The following is a 17,564-nucleotide window of genomic DNA, read 5'->3' as shown; positions in this document are numbered from 1 at the left end:
CCATGTCGAATTTTGCTCTCAGTTGTTTCGTTCTTCCATGAGCCTTGACATATTTATTAATAAAGAAACAAGACATCATGCAGAGCATGATACTTGCAAAATCGCCCCCTCCCCCCCCCCCCCCCCATCAAGAAAAAAAATTCCATTCATACAGCAAATTGTCCATTTCATCAATATTAAAATTGACAATCTTGATCAAAGCTCGAGTTAATAGGAGGAAAAGTGATGATTTTTCAGATGAAAAATGTTTTTGGAAGGTTGACCTTGAGTTGACCTTTGACCTTTCGACCTCAAAAATAGTTAGTTTTCCTATTTAGTGACTCAATGTGCAAATGCTGTTAAATTTTCAAGTCAATTGGATGAAAATTGAGGATTTTTGAAACTTGGCCTATGTTGACCTTTTGGCCAATGTTGACCTCAAAAATACTTGGTGGTTGAATTCAATGACCAGATATGCAAGTCCTCTTCACATTTCAAGTCAATTGGATGAAAATTGAGGATTTTAGAAATTTGGCCTATGTTGACCTTTTGGCCTATGTTGACCTCAAGAATACTTGGTGGTTGAATTCAATGACCAGATATGCAAGTCCTCTTCAAATTTCAAGTCAATCGGATGAAAATTGAGGATTTTAGAAATTTAGCAACGTTGGTGACCTTTGGCCTATGTTGACATTTTGACCTTTTGACCCTTTGGCCTATGTTGACCTCAAAAATACTTGGTGTTGAATTCAGTGACCAGATATGCAAGTCCTCTTCAAATTTCAAGTCAATCGGATGAAAATTGAGGATTTTAGAAATTTAGCAACGTTGGTGACCTTTAGCCTATGTTGACCTTTTGACCTTTTGACCCCAAAAACAATAGGCTTCTTGCTTTTGACCAACTCTACCATTTGGTGAAGTTTCGTGAAGATCGGTTGAAAATTGTGACCTGTAGGCCGGTGACAAACAAACAGACAGACAGACAGACAGAACCACAAATGCAACCGACCAATATACTTGAAAAATCTTCGATTTTGCAAGTAATTAAGGTGTGTGAAAGCGTTTGTCCTTTAAATAACTTATTAATACATCCAGTTCAATTACACATGACAAGGGCTCTTTAAAAGACAACACTTACAGCACTGCTTTTGGTGCCTGGCCCACAAGGCTGGCAAGCCGCGATACCAGAGGCATGGCGGTTTGTCAGGTGTGTGCCTGAAGGGCAAGGTAGGCAGAACCGAGAGCTAGATTCAATGTAGTGGCCGGATGGACACGGCACGCAGGAACGCGTATCCACTCCGAGCGCACACGGTTTGCAGTAGGATGCCACCCCATCCAGAACGTTGGTCACATTGATGAAGAAAATCTTTGCGACATCAGAGATATGCTTTCTAGTCTGCACAGAAATACACCCAGCTTGTTACACTCTTAAATCTACGTCTGTACGCATTGCATTAGCATCTTGGACACAAAGTACAAATATGACTTGTTTATTAACAAATCATTTGTCACTCTCACATCGTTTGTTGAACTCGAGCGCTGAAAGGCCCAGCTGAAGATGGTCGTTGCATTGGTGCTCAAGCTGTACTTAAATGACTGCTTCTCGTTCGAACCGTGCCAAGTTTGCACCAACTTGGAAACTTGCTTTCCACTATCCTATAAACAACGTGCAAGATAATTAAAATCAAAGAATATGGTTCGCCATTAAAATAAAAAAGTTATTGCAATTGTCCTTTAGAATGAGCAATCGATGAAACTCGATCTCAGAAATGCAGGAAGAGCCAAAGTGGTGAAGAAAAGTTAACTCTCAACACCAGGAAACAAACTAGATGGTAATCATAAAATACTTACCCTGCGCAATCAACTTGGTGCGAGCCAACTCTTCTATTTTTTCAGTTTTTTTTCTTTGATCCAATATGGCTGCCAGACCACGTGAACGATGGCGTCATAAATTTATATTCTCTAATGCAATAGTTGTCGATCACGCTTAATAAATTTAAAACTGATCAGACTAAGCGTTGTCCCTGTCAAATTATGACGTCATAATTAAGGCACCAATGGCGTCATCATTAACAACACTTATTCCCCATGTGAAGTTCTTTGCAATGAGCCACGATTCAATTTTTTCCCCATGGAGTGGTTTCGGAGATATAGAGGTGCAAAGTTTTTTTTTCGGTTTTTGCAAGATGGCACCTGTACTACGTGACCTATGACGTCATAATTATAATTAAAATATTCTACAGGAAGAGGCGCTCTCATGGTGAAAATTTCGTGTTCATCGGAGTAACAGTTGCAGAGAAAAAAATTCATACTGATCGGATCAAGCGTTGTTCTTGCCAAATTATGATGTCATAATGAAGGGAACCCGTGAAAGGGATTGCGCAACATCGTCATATATTGCGAGTGCAATTAAACCTGCGTCTCAGGTTTTATCACCAAGTGTGACCCATCGTTGGAAAAAAAAAAATCAAGCGCCTCCATGCCATTTTGGCCTCGAAGAAGAAGAGGCTGTCCGCTTGGTGCATCTTGTTTTGCCGTTGGGATTTCCATATCAACCTCATCGTGTTGATTGCCGTTGGTTTACCTATCGGCTCAATCCCCATATCGACCTCTCACCTCATAACTCCTCATCCACAGCTGCGCCAATACCTGCCTGTTGTTTTGCCGTTCTGCATGACCTCGACCTTCACCCCGCGTGGAGATTCGTGCATGGACTTTGGGGAATGTTACATTCCACTCACGTTTGGCGTCTCTAGAGTTTATTGCTTTGAGAGCATTGGGGAATGATGGTACCATCATATGTATTGTTCATGAGATGCAAGTGACATTTTCATTGTACTTTCTTTAAGAGTGTTATTACTGTGTATGTGAGAGTTCTTAATACAATAATTACTTGTATTGTTCTACAATTGCACTGGTGTGGCTTTACCATGGTTTAATAGAACATGCAAAATAACAAATCTTTCTGCCGTGTTCCCGCTCCAGACTCAGAGGTGCACCATAACTGGGGTTTGGGGGAGGTAATACGTAACAGCACCGATGACATCATCACTAACATATCTCATTTCTCATGGGGAGTACTTGACAATGAGCCATGTTTCAATTTTTTCCATCGAGTGTTTTGGGAGATATAGAGGAATAACGATTTTCCAAGATGGCGTCCATACCACGTGACCTATGACGTCATATTTTTGGGAAAAAAACTTCTACAGGTGGAGACTCCTATGGTAAAATTTCGTGTTAATTGGACCAACGGTTGCCGAGAAAATGGATTTTTAAAATACAGACATGCACGTACGCTACACGTACGGGCTCAGCCGATCAGCTAACCCTGTTTTTCGCTTCGTGAGCGCAGGGTACTAATTTGTCTTGCATACTGTTTATACTGAAAAATCTACAAGAACTAGAGGTAGCACAATAGCCCATTTGGTATCATGTATGCTGTTTAGCTTTCTAATCTGGGATCGATAAGCCAAGGTGTTTGAATGAATGAATGAATGATCGTTTTAAGGCCATTTTCCCCGCTAGAGCGGGGGTTAGCCTTGCGGGCCCCATGACAATCATGGTTCCCTGTTTGAGGCAATGTTTTTATGGCCGGATGTCCTTCCTGGCGCCAACCCTTAGTCGCCTCTTACGATGCGCAGGGATACGGTGTACCTATTCTAAACCGGGGTACACACCGGGATCATTCATCCCAGCAAGCTGGTACTGTTTGACTTGACTGCAAACCTCTCTTGTGGTGAAACACCAGAGGGCATCTCAAAGCATAGTCACTTCAGAATGAGCACTAAATCAGTAATACAGATGTTGGTAACAATTACCGAGTCTCCCAAAGCAAAGTGTACTTTTTCAGATAGTACTAAAAGGCCACATTAAATCTGCCAGTACTTTGAAATCGATTTACAAATGCAATTACATTAGGATTATTGTACAAAATAAGTTAAGCTTAAAAATAAAAAATAAAAATTCCATACTGCTAAAGCACCGCTCACCAGCATGAAGAAGAAATCACAATCTTCACTGCAGATCGTTTCGAATACAAACGTGATGGTACCAACCGCCTGCCCATCACGATAGTCCAACTCTGGAACCCTGGATTCAACATCAACCTCCAGTCAATGCAATTATATTTGCTGGAGTCAAACGATGCAAAATTACATCGTGTTCAAATCTCAAATCTCCATCTACTTCAATTACTTTCAAAGAACGTTTGGCTCTTGGAAGGCCATTTTAAAATTATTCTTCAGTGTTCCTCAGTTTCACAGGGAGCTAAATATAAATAAGTTACTGACCTAAAGCCAGGAACCTCCAGTGAGAGGATGAGATAGTCGTCATCAGCACTTCCTACGCTGGTAAAGATGTTATCGCCAGCAAGATTCCAGCCATCTGCACATGCAGGAGAGAATACAGCAACGTGCAGGCAAGGAAAGGTAAGGGGTCGACCTGAAAGGTCCTCTTTCACAGGCTTCTGCTACACTTGGGTAGGAGGGGAGGGGGCGCCACTGGAATCCTGAGATCAATTGTCAATGATATCCAACCCCCAGCAAGCTGGTACTCATAGTGCCCACCTTGAAAGGACTAATGGCTGTCATCTCGGATGGTTGTATTTTGACATTGCTAGGTTCTACCTCGCTCTTCCATGAGCCTCAATCCTATAAAGGAATAAAGAACAATTGGAATGGTCACCCTGGAAAGATAGTGGCAGCAGAAGCTGGGGATGAATTTAAACTGGAATTACATAAGTACCTGGATGCGTTGTGGATAGAGGGCTGCATGGGCATTGGCAGGAATGGGAGATACAAATGTAGCTTAGTTAATGATGTACAGGTAGTCCCCAGCTTCCGAGCATCTGTTCATGCGAAGATTATACTTCATAACCATGTTTCAGTCTTTCGGACGTCCAATCCATTCACATGAACACAGCTTTTTTTGAACATTTTTTGAACACCAAGCACTAAACGCAGGAAATCAGAGCTCAAGTCAATTACCCGTTCACACCTTCACACCACAATTCACATGGGCTTCGTCCCAACACCCCTCCGCAATTCTCTCAACGGGGTTAATTACTGGCACAAGAGAGAAAGCGGTGCTTGCCCTACTTCACCATAAACCTTTTTAACTAGCTCATTATCTCTCGTCGGCCCTTCCACTACACTTCCACATACTCCAATTTATTAATTTTTGATTAAAGATGTACAATTAATAACATTATGTTAACAAGAAAGAGAAATCAGAGATTGCAGAGGCTCGTCAGGACGTTTTTAGTGGTGTTTAAGGCTTTTGTGTTAAAATTAATATGGCGGCCAAACCACATGACCGATGACGTCATCATTTTTTTTCACCACAAATTTATCCCGAGATGACGCCCAAGAAATTTCATCTTGATCGGATGAAGTTTTGTACTTGTCGAACTATGACGTCATAATGGAGGCATCTATGACATCATTAACATATGTTATTCCCCATGGAGAGTTCTTTACAATGAGCCACGTCTCAGTTTTTTCTATTCAGCGCTTTTGGAGATAAAGAGGTGCAATTTTTTCGGTTTCCAAGATGGCGCCCATACCACGTGACGGTTGACGTCATAATTATCATTATAAAATAATTCTACAGGTGGAGTTGAACCTATGGTGAAAGTTTCCTGTCAATCGGACCAACGGTTGCAGAGAAAATCATATTTATTCCGTGAAAACAACAAACAAACAAAGACTCAAATGCAACACCCTTTCCTCTGGTGAGGGTAAAAAAAAGAAAAGAGAAAAAAACATCTGTGTTCGGCAGTCGATTCATCACTCATGAGATGTACTTAACGAGGATTTATATTTTCGGGGACTGCCTGTACATATGTAAACATTGTGACGTCCGTGAGAGGGTCTCGTCAAATAGTGAACATTCTGTCGATGTTTTGTTATGCTGATCCAACCTCATCATCAAAAATACAAAATGTAATAAATAAAATAAATAAAAAATAAAAACGCTGGTAATAATTTTTCCTGTACTTGCTCCTTAGTTCCCATCCCCTATTCCCTGCTCCTCCTCATCCTCCTCCATACCTCCATACCCACCCTGAGTTAAATTAAATAAATGGAAAAGATTAGGTTAGTATTGAAGGAGCTGTGGCTCCCACGTCGATCGAAAGAATGGACGCGACAAAAAGCTTGAATTCATCTGAGCTGCTTTATTCGAATCAAACACTCAGGCACTCTGGGAAAACGTTTTACGGTCAGCAATATATATCTATTCCGCCAGGGGGTTTGCCCAGGCCTGGCGCCAGGGGGCGTGGCCCCGCGTCCCGGCTGCGGCCTGGCAAGTTGAGGGCGAGCCTGCCCGGGCGTCCCGACCGAGGCCTGGCAAGTCGAGCGCGGGCCTGCCCGGGCGTCCTGGACGAGCCCGGCCTGGTGATCGCTCCGCGTCCTTGATAGGTGCAAAGCGATTGTGTAACCCCAGCGGCAGCCGCTACACACGTCCCCCCAGAATCGACTTGCACCGGCAGGGTCAACTTGAGGGGGGTCCTGATGACCCGGCCGAAGCGACCCCTGGCGGGTCGTGGGAGGGGGTCCGGTGAGGTGGTGGGCGGTCGAGTGGGGGGCACCGTGGACGGGGGGCGGCCTCGCCGCGGCGGGAGGGCCACCCGTGGTGGGTGGTCGACGTCCACGTGCGCCGGCTTGAGGCGGTCCACTGCAATCCGGTCCGACCTGCCGCCGATGTCGATGACGAACGACTTGTCGTCCCGTCGCAGCACCCGGAAGGGCCCGTCGTACGGCGGCTGGAGTGGCCGCCGATGTGCGTCGTGACGCACAAAAACATACTCCGCGGTGCGGAGTGCTGGGGGGACGTAGGACTGGGGGTCACCGTGGTGGGATGTCGGCACGGGGGCAAACCGTCGGGCGGCCTCCTGGAGGTCCGAGCGCTGGCGAGCTGCGGACCAGGGGCTGGTAGCGTCGGGCACGAATTCGCCCGGGACGCGTAGCACCTGGCCATAGACCAGCTCGGCGGTGGATGCCTGGAGGTCCTCCTTGGGGGCCGTGCGAAGGCCCAAAAGGACCCACGGCAGCCGGTCGGCCCAACCGCCGTCTTGAAGGCCGGCCATGAGCGCGGCCTTCATGGAGCGGTGGAATCGCTCGCACAACCCGTTTGCTTGGGGGTGGTAGGCCGTAGTACGGTGGAGCTTGACCCCCAGGTTGCGGGCGACCGCGCCCCACAGCTCGGAGGTGAACTGTGGTCCGCGGTCTGACGAGATGTCCGCCGGTGCGCCGAAGCGGGCGACCCAGGTGGCGATGAAGGCCTGCGCCACGTCGGCGGTGGTGGTGGAGACGAGGGGAACGGCCTCCGGCCACCTGGTGGTCCTGTCCACCATGGTGAGCAGGTGTGTGAACCCTCGTGATGGGGGAAGGGGGCCCACCAGATCCACGTTGACGTGGTCGAAACGTCGTTCGGGCACGGTGAAAGGTGCCAGCGGGGCCTGGGTGTGTCGGTGGACCTTGGCCCGTTGGCAGGCGGTGCAGGCGCTGGTCCAATCGCGGACGTCCCGACGAAGGCCGTGCCAGACGAAACGCGCCGACACCAGCTTCTGGGAAGCTTTCCGGCCCGGGTGGGAAAGGCCGTGGAGGGAGGCGAAGATGCGGCGTTGCCAGGTGACGGGCACGATGGGGCGAGGCCGGCCTTGGGAGACGTCGCAGAGCAGGACAGTGTCCGCGCAGGGGATGTCGGCCAGGCGGAGGCCCGTGTCCGCCGCCCGGAGGGCTTGCACCGTGGTGTCGGTGGTTTGGTCCGCCGCCATAAGCGCAAAATCCACGCCCAGGTGGACCGCGTTCGCGCTGGCCCGGGAAAGACAGTCGGCCACGGCGTTGTTTTTGCCGGCGACGTGCCGGATGTCCGTGGTAAACTCCGACACGGCGGAGAGGTGGCGCTGTTGGCGGGCCGACCATGGCTCCGTGACCTTGGCCATGGCGTAAACCAACGGCTTGTGGTCGACGAACGCCGTGAAAGGTCGGCCCTCCAGGAGGTGGCGGAAATGGCGGACGGCCAGGTGTAGACCGAGGAGCTCCCGGTCAAACGTGCTGTATTTGAGCTCGTTCGGCCGGAGCTGCCGGCTGAAAAAAGCGAGTGGCTGCCAAACCCCGTTCACCCATTGCTCATGTACGGCGCCCACCGCGTAGTCGGAGGCATCCGTGGTGAGGGCGATGGGAGCGTTGAGCACCGGGTGAGCGAGCAGTGTTGCGTCGGCGAGGGCCCGCTTTGAGCTTTGGAAGGCCGCATCCATTGCTGCGGACCAGGCGATGCCGTGCTTGGCCGGCTTGCCCCGGAGGGCTTCGTAGAGGGGCCGCATGAGTTGAGCAGCACGGGGCACGAAGCGGTGATAAAAATTCACCATTCCCAGGAATTCCTGCAGGGCCTTTATGGTGCGGGGACGCGGGAAAGTGGTGATGGCCTCGACCTTGGTTGGCAGCGGCACAGCCCCGTTCTTGGTGATGTGGTGGCCCAAAAAATCAACGGCCGTCGTGCCGAAGTGGCATTTGGCCGGGTTGACGATGAGGCCGTGCTCGCTGAGGCGCCCGAACAGTGTTCGGAGGTGGAGGAGGTGCTCGGCCCGGGACGTGCTGGCGACGAGGATGTCGTCCAGGTAAACGAAAAGGAACGGCAGGTCACGCAGCACGCCGTCCATCAAGCGCTGGAACGCCTGAGCCGCGTTCTTGAGACCAAACGGCATCCGCAAGAACTCGAATAAGCCGAACGGCGTGATGACTGCCGTTTTAGGGACGTCGGCCGCCCTGACAGGTACCTGGTGATATCCCCGTATGAGATCAATTTTCGAAAAAATGACCCGTCCCGCCAGACGGGCGGAGAAGTCTTGGATATGCGGGATCGGGTACCTGTCGGGTGTTGTAGCGTCATTAAGACGGCGGTAGTCGCCACACGGGCGCCATCCACCCCCCGGCTTTGGCACGATGTGCAGTGGCGAGGCCCACGCGCTATCGGAGCGCCGCACGATGCCGAGGTGCTCCAACGCGTCGAATTCGGCCTTCGCAACGGCAAGCTTGGCTGGGTCGAGGCGGCGGGCCCTGGCGTAGACCGGCGGGCCCGTGGTTGGTATGTGGTGCTCGATCCCATGCCGTACTGCGACGGCCGAAAACGTCGGCCGCGTGAGGGCCGGGAACTCCGCGAGCAGGCGAGCAAACTCGTTCGCCGCCGGGACGGTGCATGCCAGCTCGGTCGGCGCGGAGCTGCTCAATGTGCATACCAGGGAGCTGAAGGTTTCAGCGTTGATTAAACGACGCCGTTGGACGTCCACCAGCAGTCCGTGTGCGCAGAGGAAGTCGGCGCCTAGCAGAGCCATGGGCACGTTGGCGGTTACAAACGTCCAAGCAAAGCGTTGGCCGCCGAAGCAGAGGGTGACGTTGCGCGGGCCGAAGGTGCGGATAGTCGATCCGTTGGCCGCAACCAAGGAGGGGCCGCAAACCGCGGATTGCCTGTCCTGGTCAGAGGCGGGCATGACGCTCACTTGGGCGCCGGTGTCGCACAGGAAGCGCCGTCCGGACGCTTTATCCGTGATGAACAGTAAGTTGCCCGTGTGACTGTGGCCGGCGCTCATGGCAGGTAATGAACGCCGGCCTGGCCGTTTCCCGACCCGCCGAAGGTGCACGGGGGTCGGCATGTCCGGGCCTTCTGTCCGAACCTGGCATGATAGGAACACCACGCTTGGTCGGGTGGAGGCTTCGGACGTCGTGCTGGACGTGGTCGGCTCGGTATAGCGGCCGCCAATTGCGTCGGCAGTTCGGCCGTCGAACGCGCCGGGTGCTCGGGCGCCATGGATGGTGCATCAGGCGGCGGCGGGTCCCATGTCGCCGCTGCGATGCGCTGTCCCGCGGCGGAGATTTTGTCGGCTTCTCTGGCAAGGGCCCGGGGATCTGTGATCGTCGTGCTTGCCAGGGCGAGGCGTACCGGGGTTAGGCAGCTGACGGAGGAACAGCTCCCGGAACAGGAATGCCGGAGAGTGCTCGCCGAGCAGCGAAAGCATGTAGTCCATTCGCTTGGAAGGGCGCGTGTCGCCGAGCTCAGGCAAATCGAGCAGGCGCCGTGCGCGTTCCGCCGCTGGGAGGGCGAAAGCATCGAGGAGAAGCTTCTTAATCGCGCCGTATTTGTCAGCGGCTGGCGGGCTCTCGAGGAGGCTCAGGGCGCGGGCTGCGGTGGCCGACCCGAGCGCAGCGACCACGTGGTGGAAGCGGGTGTCGTCCGCCGTGATGCCCCGCAGGGCGAACAGGGACTCCGCTTGTGCGAACCAAACCGCCGCGTGAGCCTCCCAGAAGGTAGGCAGTTTAAGGGCGACTGCCGTGTCCATGTCGGTAGGTCACCAATGAAGGAGCTGTGGCTCCCACGTCGATCGAAAGAATGGACGCGACAAAAAGCTTGAATTCATCTGAGCTGCTTTATTCGAATCAAACACTCAGGCACTCTGGGAAAAACGTTTTACGGTCAGCAATATATATCTATTCCGCCAGGGGGTTTGCCCAGGCCTGGCGCCAGGGGGCGTGGCCCCGCGTCCCGGCTGCGGCCTGGCAAGTTGAGGGCGAGCCTGCCCGGGCGTCCCGACCGAGGCCTGGCAAGTCGAGCGCGGGCCTGCCCGGGCGTCCTGGACGAGCCCGGCCTGGTGATCGCTCCGCGTCCTTGATAGGTGCAAAGCGATTGTGTAACCCCAGCGGCAGCCGCTACAGTATCATCGATGATGGATAAAGTTGTGATCCTTTATGATAAAGTGATGGAGTAAATTAATGGATTGGGGATAAAGCACAAGCATGATGGGTTAAATGGCCTCATCCCACACATAAATGTACTTTTATTACTTGCAAAATCGAAGATTTTTCAAGTATATTGGTCGGTTGCGTTTGTGGTTCTGTCTGTTTGTTACTTGCAAAATCGAAGATTTTTCAAGTATATTGGTCGGTTATGTTTGTGACTCTGTTAGTTTGTCACCGGCCTACAGGTCACAATTTTCAACCGATCTTCACCAAACTTCACCAAGTGGTAGAGTTGGTCAAATGCCAGAAGCCTATTGTTTTTGGGGTCAATAGGTCAAAAGGTCAACATAGGCCAAAGGTCACCAACTTTGCTAAATTTCTAAAATCCTCCATTTTCATCCGATTGACTTGAAATTTGAAAAGGACGTGCATATCTCGTCATTGAATTCAACCACAAATTATATTTTAGGTGAACATAGGCCAAAAGGTCAACATAGGCCAAATTTCTAAAATCCTCAATTTTCATCCAATTGACTTGAAATTTGAAGACGACTTGCATATCTGGTCACTGAATTCAACCACCAAGTACCTTTGAGGTCAACATAGGCCAAAAGGTCAACATAGGCCAAATTTCTAAAATCCTCAATTTTCATCCAATTGACTTGAAATTTGAAGAGGACTTGCATATCTGGTCACTGAATTCAACCACAAACTATATTTGATGTCAACATAGGCCAAAAGGTCAACATAGGCCAAATGGTCAACATAGGCCAAATTTCTAAAATCCTAAATTTTCATCCGATTGACTTGATATTTGAAGAGGACTTGCATATCTCGTCACTGAATTCAACCACCTAGTATATTTGAGGTCAACATCGGAAGGTCAACATAGGCCACATTTCTAAAATCCTAAATTTTCATCTAATTGATGTGAAATTTGAAGAGGACTTGCATATCTGGTTACTGAATTCAACCACCAAGTATTTTTGAGGTCACCGTAGGCCAAAAGGTCAACATAGGCCATCATGTATCATTGGAAAACTTTTGGGGGAGGGTGGATTTTGCAAGTATCGTGCTACGCATGACGTCTTCTTGTTTGTTTGTTTGTCACCGGCCTGCAGGTCACAATTCTAAACCGATCGTCACGAAACTTCACCAAGTTGTATAGGTCGTCCCAATTGAGAAGCCTATTGTTTTTGGGGTCAAAAGGTCAACATAGGCCAAAGGTCACCAACTTTGCCAAATTTCAAAAATCCTCAATTTTCATCCGATTTACTTGAAATTTGAAGAGGACTTGCATATCTGGTCACTTTTTGATCTCTCACCGAGCTCGGCTTCACGCTGTTGAAACCAAAGCTTTCAGAATCATTGGAATCTCCTGCGATGAAGCTAACTCCGAGGGCCTTTCACTCACTCACCGCAGGCAGGTTGGTGGTCTTTCTGTCTTCTACCGACTCCTCTCTGGCCTTGCTCCCCCAGCTCTCTGTGCTCTATCCCCCTAATATTCCGACAGGTCGCACAAGATCTGCCAGCAACCCTCTTATGGTTAAGCAACCAAAATCTAGGCTCTCTGCTCACCTTCACTCTTTCATTCCCCTTTTCTCCCACCTCTGGAACAAACTCCCACACTCCCTTCAATCCCACTCCTCCCTCCAGGTCTTTAAAACAGCTGTTCACCACCATCTCTTATCTTCCCCCATCCAAAACCTTGATCTTTTCTACCCCCGCTAATTCATCCCAGACACTTTTTTTTTTTGAAATTCCAACTTCTTTCCTGGAAGTCCTTGCAGTGTTCATATGTTTTATACCTCTCCCACCTCCCCCCAAGCCCTCCCCCTCCCACATTCCTCTCGATGTCCCTGCTCTCAAATGTTGTGTTTGTGTCCTTCCCCCTCTCTCCCCATCTTGTCTACCGCTCCCCTTATTTTGTGTTTTATGTGTCGGTTTGACTTTTTGTGTGATTAATGTTAACTCTTTCACGAGCCTCGATCTTGTATACAAAAAAAAAAAAACTGAATTCAACCACAAATTATATTTTAGGTATACAGGCCAAAAGGTCAATATAAGCCGAATTTCTAAAACCACCAATTTTCATTTTATTGACTTGAAATTCGAAGAGGATTTACATATATGGTCACTGATTTCAACCACCAACTATTTTTGAGGTCTAAAGGTCAACTCAAGGTCAACCTTCCAAAAATCATCATTTTTAATCTGAAAAATCGTCACTTTTCTTTCTGTTGACCCGAGCTTTGATCAAGATTGTTAATTTTAATCTTGATGAAATGGACAATTTGCTGTATCGATGGAATTTTTTTTCTTGTGGGTGGGGGGCGGATTTTGCAAGTATCGTGCTCCGCATGACGTCTTCTTGTTTTTATTTATATCAGCAAAGAACCTATGTTTGCAGACGGTTTAATTTCCCCATTTTTAATGACGTCGATGGCGTATTTTATCAAGATTTGTAATACCAGCTTCCACCAGGTGGCACACATTTACCTCGAAAGAATTTAGGCTCTTCCCCAACCCTGAATACTGGGGGCTGTTTTTTTTTTTGTTTTTTGTTTTTACCCCTAAAAACATTCCAGAGTGTACATGGTGGAGAAGCAAACCAAAATCCAAGCTTCCCCAGGCAATTCCGAGTGCTGCTGACATGTCCTAGCACCATTGCACACAGCGAACATGTAAAAAAACACTTTTAACAAAACACAAAAATAGTATTGATGAAGAGAGCAAAACGCCGCATTAAAGAAAAGGTAAGCATATATCCTGGGTGGATCCGATAGTTAATGCTAGATTGTATCTACAAGTTATGAACGTACATACCCATTCCTCCAGTGCCTATTGGCTGCTTGGTTTGCTCAACAATAACTGACTATACAGGCAACAGCCGGCTATACAGATCATCCCATTCCGTTGTTGGCAGTACCATACACTAGTTACTGCACCTGCTTGAAGTCATTGGAAATATTTCACGTTTACAATTCCTAACCAGAGGAAAAATAATCTCACGAGCAGCAGGCCACGCCGCTTGGCCTAAACAGTTCGAGAAAGAAGATTTCTTTGAAGTGCAGAAGATCTCATTGCATCAACATCGCAGAATCTAGATTGTTCACTCCAAGTGTCCTTCTTCCCTTTCCCTCGATCTCATTCTTCCCCACGCCCTTTATTCCTCATCCGAAGGGTCCCTCAGTTGTGGCCCTCTGCCCTGCAGTTGGTGCATTTCCCTCCTTCCTACTATGTTGTCCATGTTCTGTTGTGTTCTAGCTCTTCCACGAGCCTCGACTTTGTATACAAAAAATACCTATTCCTCCCTTGCATCCGTGCAAATTGGTCATGAGCTTAAGACTGGAGACTGCAATTGTTGCATGCTGCAACAAATTTGTTGTGCCAGGTGTTATGGATTCGTCACTTCCGTTGTTGTGGTTTTCATCCACTGTAAACATTTTTGATTCCATGTACTATTATTGTTGTCGTTTAAGGGAAATAGAGATTACTATTTTCAAAAGGTAAAAAGGTTAATGTTTTAAATGAAACTGGAACCGGACGACGACGAAGAGGAAGAGGAGGAAGGGAAGGCAGGGCGAGTGAGTTGGACAAGAAGCCGAGCTGCTTCAAGGTCCTGAGCGAACGTGGCGAACGCGGGTCACGTGTGGACTTTGGGTTTCCTGAGAAAGGGATTCCTGCGACAGAGTTGTTATCGCGGTGACAGATAAACCTGCGTGACAGGTTTTGAGGTTGATTCCGAGGGGAATCATCGGAGTGCCGTTACGCCACGAGAACGGGCCGTCGGCCATTTTTACCTCGCGCAGGAATGGCGCTTCGTTCAAGGTTTTTCACTTCACTTCAACCATTTTCACAGCATTCAGACTTAATCTGGTGTGTGTGTGTAACGTGGCTTTTGAGTGGGAAATCTGCGGTTCGCCGATTGGGAGCCGTGGAACGTCCATACCCAAGGGTGTGATTTCCCAGTCGCCTTGAGGGCACCTTTGCGCAGCTTTGGCAGCGTGACTGTGACTGTCATCCAAACGGGATTCTGGTCTCGATTAGACATCGTACTGACGATCACTGGAACGGATCGACTTTGGCTTGATGCCGGATTAGAGACATTGGGAATGTTCTTCTTTTCGCTCACTTGGAGCACAGTGAGTTATATTGTATGAACCTGATGGTACCATCATAGGAAATATATATTGGTTGTACAATTGATTACTATTGTTGTTGTACTGTTATTCTTGTGTGATCTTAATACAATACTTGTTTGTTGGTAACAATTGGTGTGGTTTCACCATTGATCTTTGACGTACAGAATAACACATCTTTCTGCCGTGACTCCTCTTGGGGCTCGGAGGTACACCGTGACCGGGGTTTGGGGAGGAGCACGTAACACAGGTCTCTACTGTATGAAAAAGATTGCGATCATCAAGGGTTTGGCACAGAAGTACTCAAAGATAAATAAAATAGGAATTTTTTTCAGTCACACGATTAAATGGGCTCATTCTTCATCTTCTTCTTTCACGGCCATCACACTAAAATACACCATTTGTGTCTGTCTGATGAATTTTTGACACCAATACATTCTGTCGTTACTTATCCAATCTCAACCAAACTTGACAGGATGACGAAGGATTACATAATGAAGGTTGTAGCGCATTAATTTGCCCCCCAACCCAAGAGGGGTTTTTCTCCCCCTCCGAGCGAGTTTCCCCGCCATTGCCATCAATGGGGTTGCGTGTGTTGAGGTGTATATCCACACGTGTCCACACGTGTTGAGGTGTATATCCACACGTGTCCACACGTGTTGAGGTGTATATCAATGTTAAACAAGCGTTACGCATAGGTCCCCCGTCGGTGAAGACGCAAGGCGACCATCTTGGATTTTGACGTGGCGACCCAATTTTCAATAGCGTTCTCCCTTATGCATAGATACACCCACACACCAGATTAGAAGTTAGTAGTTCGTTTATTTTTCAAGATATTTCGCTCAAGGTTCAGATATATATATGGTCGCGGCCATCTTGGATTTTGACGTGGCGACCCAATTTTCAATAGCGTTCTTACTTATGCCTAGATACACCCACACACCAGATTGGAGGTTGGTACTTCGCTTATTTTTCAAGATATTCTGCTCACAAGGTTCAGACATACATGGCGGCGGCCATCTTGGATTTTGACGTGGCGATCCAATTTTCAATAGGGTTCTTCCTTATGCGAAGATACACCCACACACCAGATTAGAAGTTTGTAGTTCGTTTATTTTTCAAGATATTTCGCTCACAAGGTTCAGACATATATATGGTGGCGGCCATCTTGGATTTTGACGTGGCGACCCAATTTTCAATAGCGTTCTTACTTATGCCGAGATACACCCACACACCAGATTGGAGGTTGGTACTTCGCTTATTTTTCAAGATATTCCGCTCACAAGGTTCAGACATACATGGCGTCAGACATACATGGTGGTGGCCATCTTGGATTTTGACGTGGGTTGCACCCACACACCAAATTAGAATTCGGTCCTTCGCTTACGCACGCAAGTACGCACGCACGGACGCACGCACGGACGCACACACGGACGGAGGGGAAAACCATTGTCCCCCCTTTTGCTCCGCGGTGCGACGGGGGACAATTAGCTTTATCGTGGCGTTTTTCCAAAGAAGATTTATCGTGGCGTTTTTCCAAAGACGCTTTCAATAACAGAATTAATGATAATCGCATATTGTTAATGTTATTACAAAACAATATTAATACTAATAATGTCCCACTTTCCCAATGCGTTTTTGCTGCAGTGATAACGTGTATAAATAGCTTATAGTTATAATGGCGTTTCCGTGGGAGGCAACGGCTTCTACAGGAAGCAAAAATATTATTAACCACAAACACGTATGATTAGCGTTTTAAACAGTCGCTAATGCTCTTTATAACAGTAAATGAAGAAATTTGGAGGAATTCCGACATCCGTGAAGTAAGGTTTACTTACAGAACTGAGCAAAGATCTACTGTGCTCTATATAACCCACAAATGTTGGGTTAATAACATGGCCCTTTCTGCCGCAACCGTGGCATTTTTCGTAGCGAACCTCTGAAACTCGCTCCTGCTGTTTGATACGAAACTGAAAGGGAGAAGCTCGGGTTGTGCTCCTTTACTAAGCAACTAGCTAGCGCTTGCCAAGCCAGCTGTTCCTCAACGGTTTTGAATGGAGTACTTGCTCAAATGCTTAAACCACTTGGAGATCTCTCTACAAGAAACTTGGTAAATGAACACACACCCAATGTTCTTGAGACCTGCCCATAGATCGACTGTAATCTATATACCCCAAAGAGGAATGACCATTCCTGCCCCTCCCAGAGTCTGCGGGTGTACTAGTCATTAAAATCACCATTCATGTGGGGTCGGCTGGGGGAAGCTTGGCCCGAGTCTTTACGAACCGGCTGGCCAGGCCTGACGTTTGATTCGATAGGGCAGGAATTTGAAAATTGCTCATGGTGCCGGTGATAGCTCGCCTACTCTTCATCGTGGAATCATCGTGGAATCTTTAAAGTCCACCAACGAATGCTGGCAGACGGGACGCCCGTTTAACGTCCATCTGAGACACGGCACACACATTGATGAATGATCCTGCCTGTAAAACACCGGACTGACAGTTTATAGCTGGGCCAAGATTCAAACCCAAGTGAGACAAATTAGAAGGCGAGTGTACGTACCTCTAGGCCATCCTGCCAGCCCGTTAAATGGGCACATTAATGTAAAGAAACTGCAACGCTTATGCATTTCATTTGAAACATTAATGCCAAGAGATAGATTTGATGTATTTTCCCCAAATTTAAGTTCCTGATTTTGGACGTCGAG

At 48.3% G+C, this 17,564-nt stretch overlaps 1 protein-coding gene across 1 annotated transcript in view; it reads right to left on the bottom strand.

The window, feature by feature from the left end:
• The window catches only part of LOC137414560 (endosome/lysosome-associated apoptosis and autophagy regulator family member 2-like), a 155,734-nt gene that overhangs the window by 35,610 nt on the left and 102,560 nt on the right, over positions 1-17,564 (bottom strand). Inside the window, exons 11-14 of the mRNA XM_078770035.1 lie at positions 4,272-4,365; positions 3,972-4,071; positions 1,498-1,635; positions 1,118-1,375 (exon numbers count right to left, since the gene is read on the bottom strand). Of these exons, the coding sequence (XP_078626161.1) occupies positions 1,118-1,375; positions 1,498-1,635; positions 3,972-4,071; positions 4,272-4,365 (590 nt within the window). The remainder of the gene's footprint in view (positions 1-1,117; positions 1,376-1,497; positions 1,636-3,971; positions 4,072-4,271; positions 4,366-17,564) is intronic.

This window comes from Myxine glutinosa, chromosome 1 (genome assembly GCF_964187855.1).
Source record: "Myxine glutinosa chromosome 1, kmMyxGlut1.1, whole genome shotgun sequence".
Lineage (NCBI taxonomy): Eukaryota > Metazoa > Chordata > Myxini > Myxiniformes > Myxinidae > Myxine > Myxine glutinosa.
The sequence above is the reverse complement of the archived record's forward strand: the minus strand, read 5'-3'. Positions and strand labels throughout refer to the sequence as shown.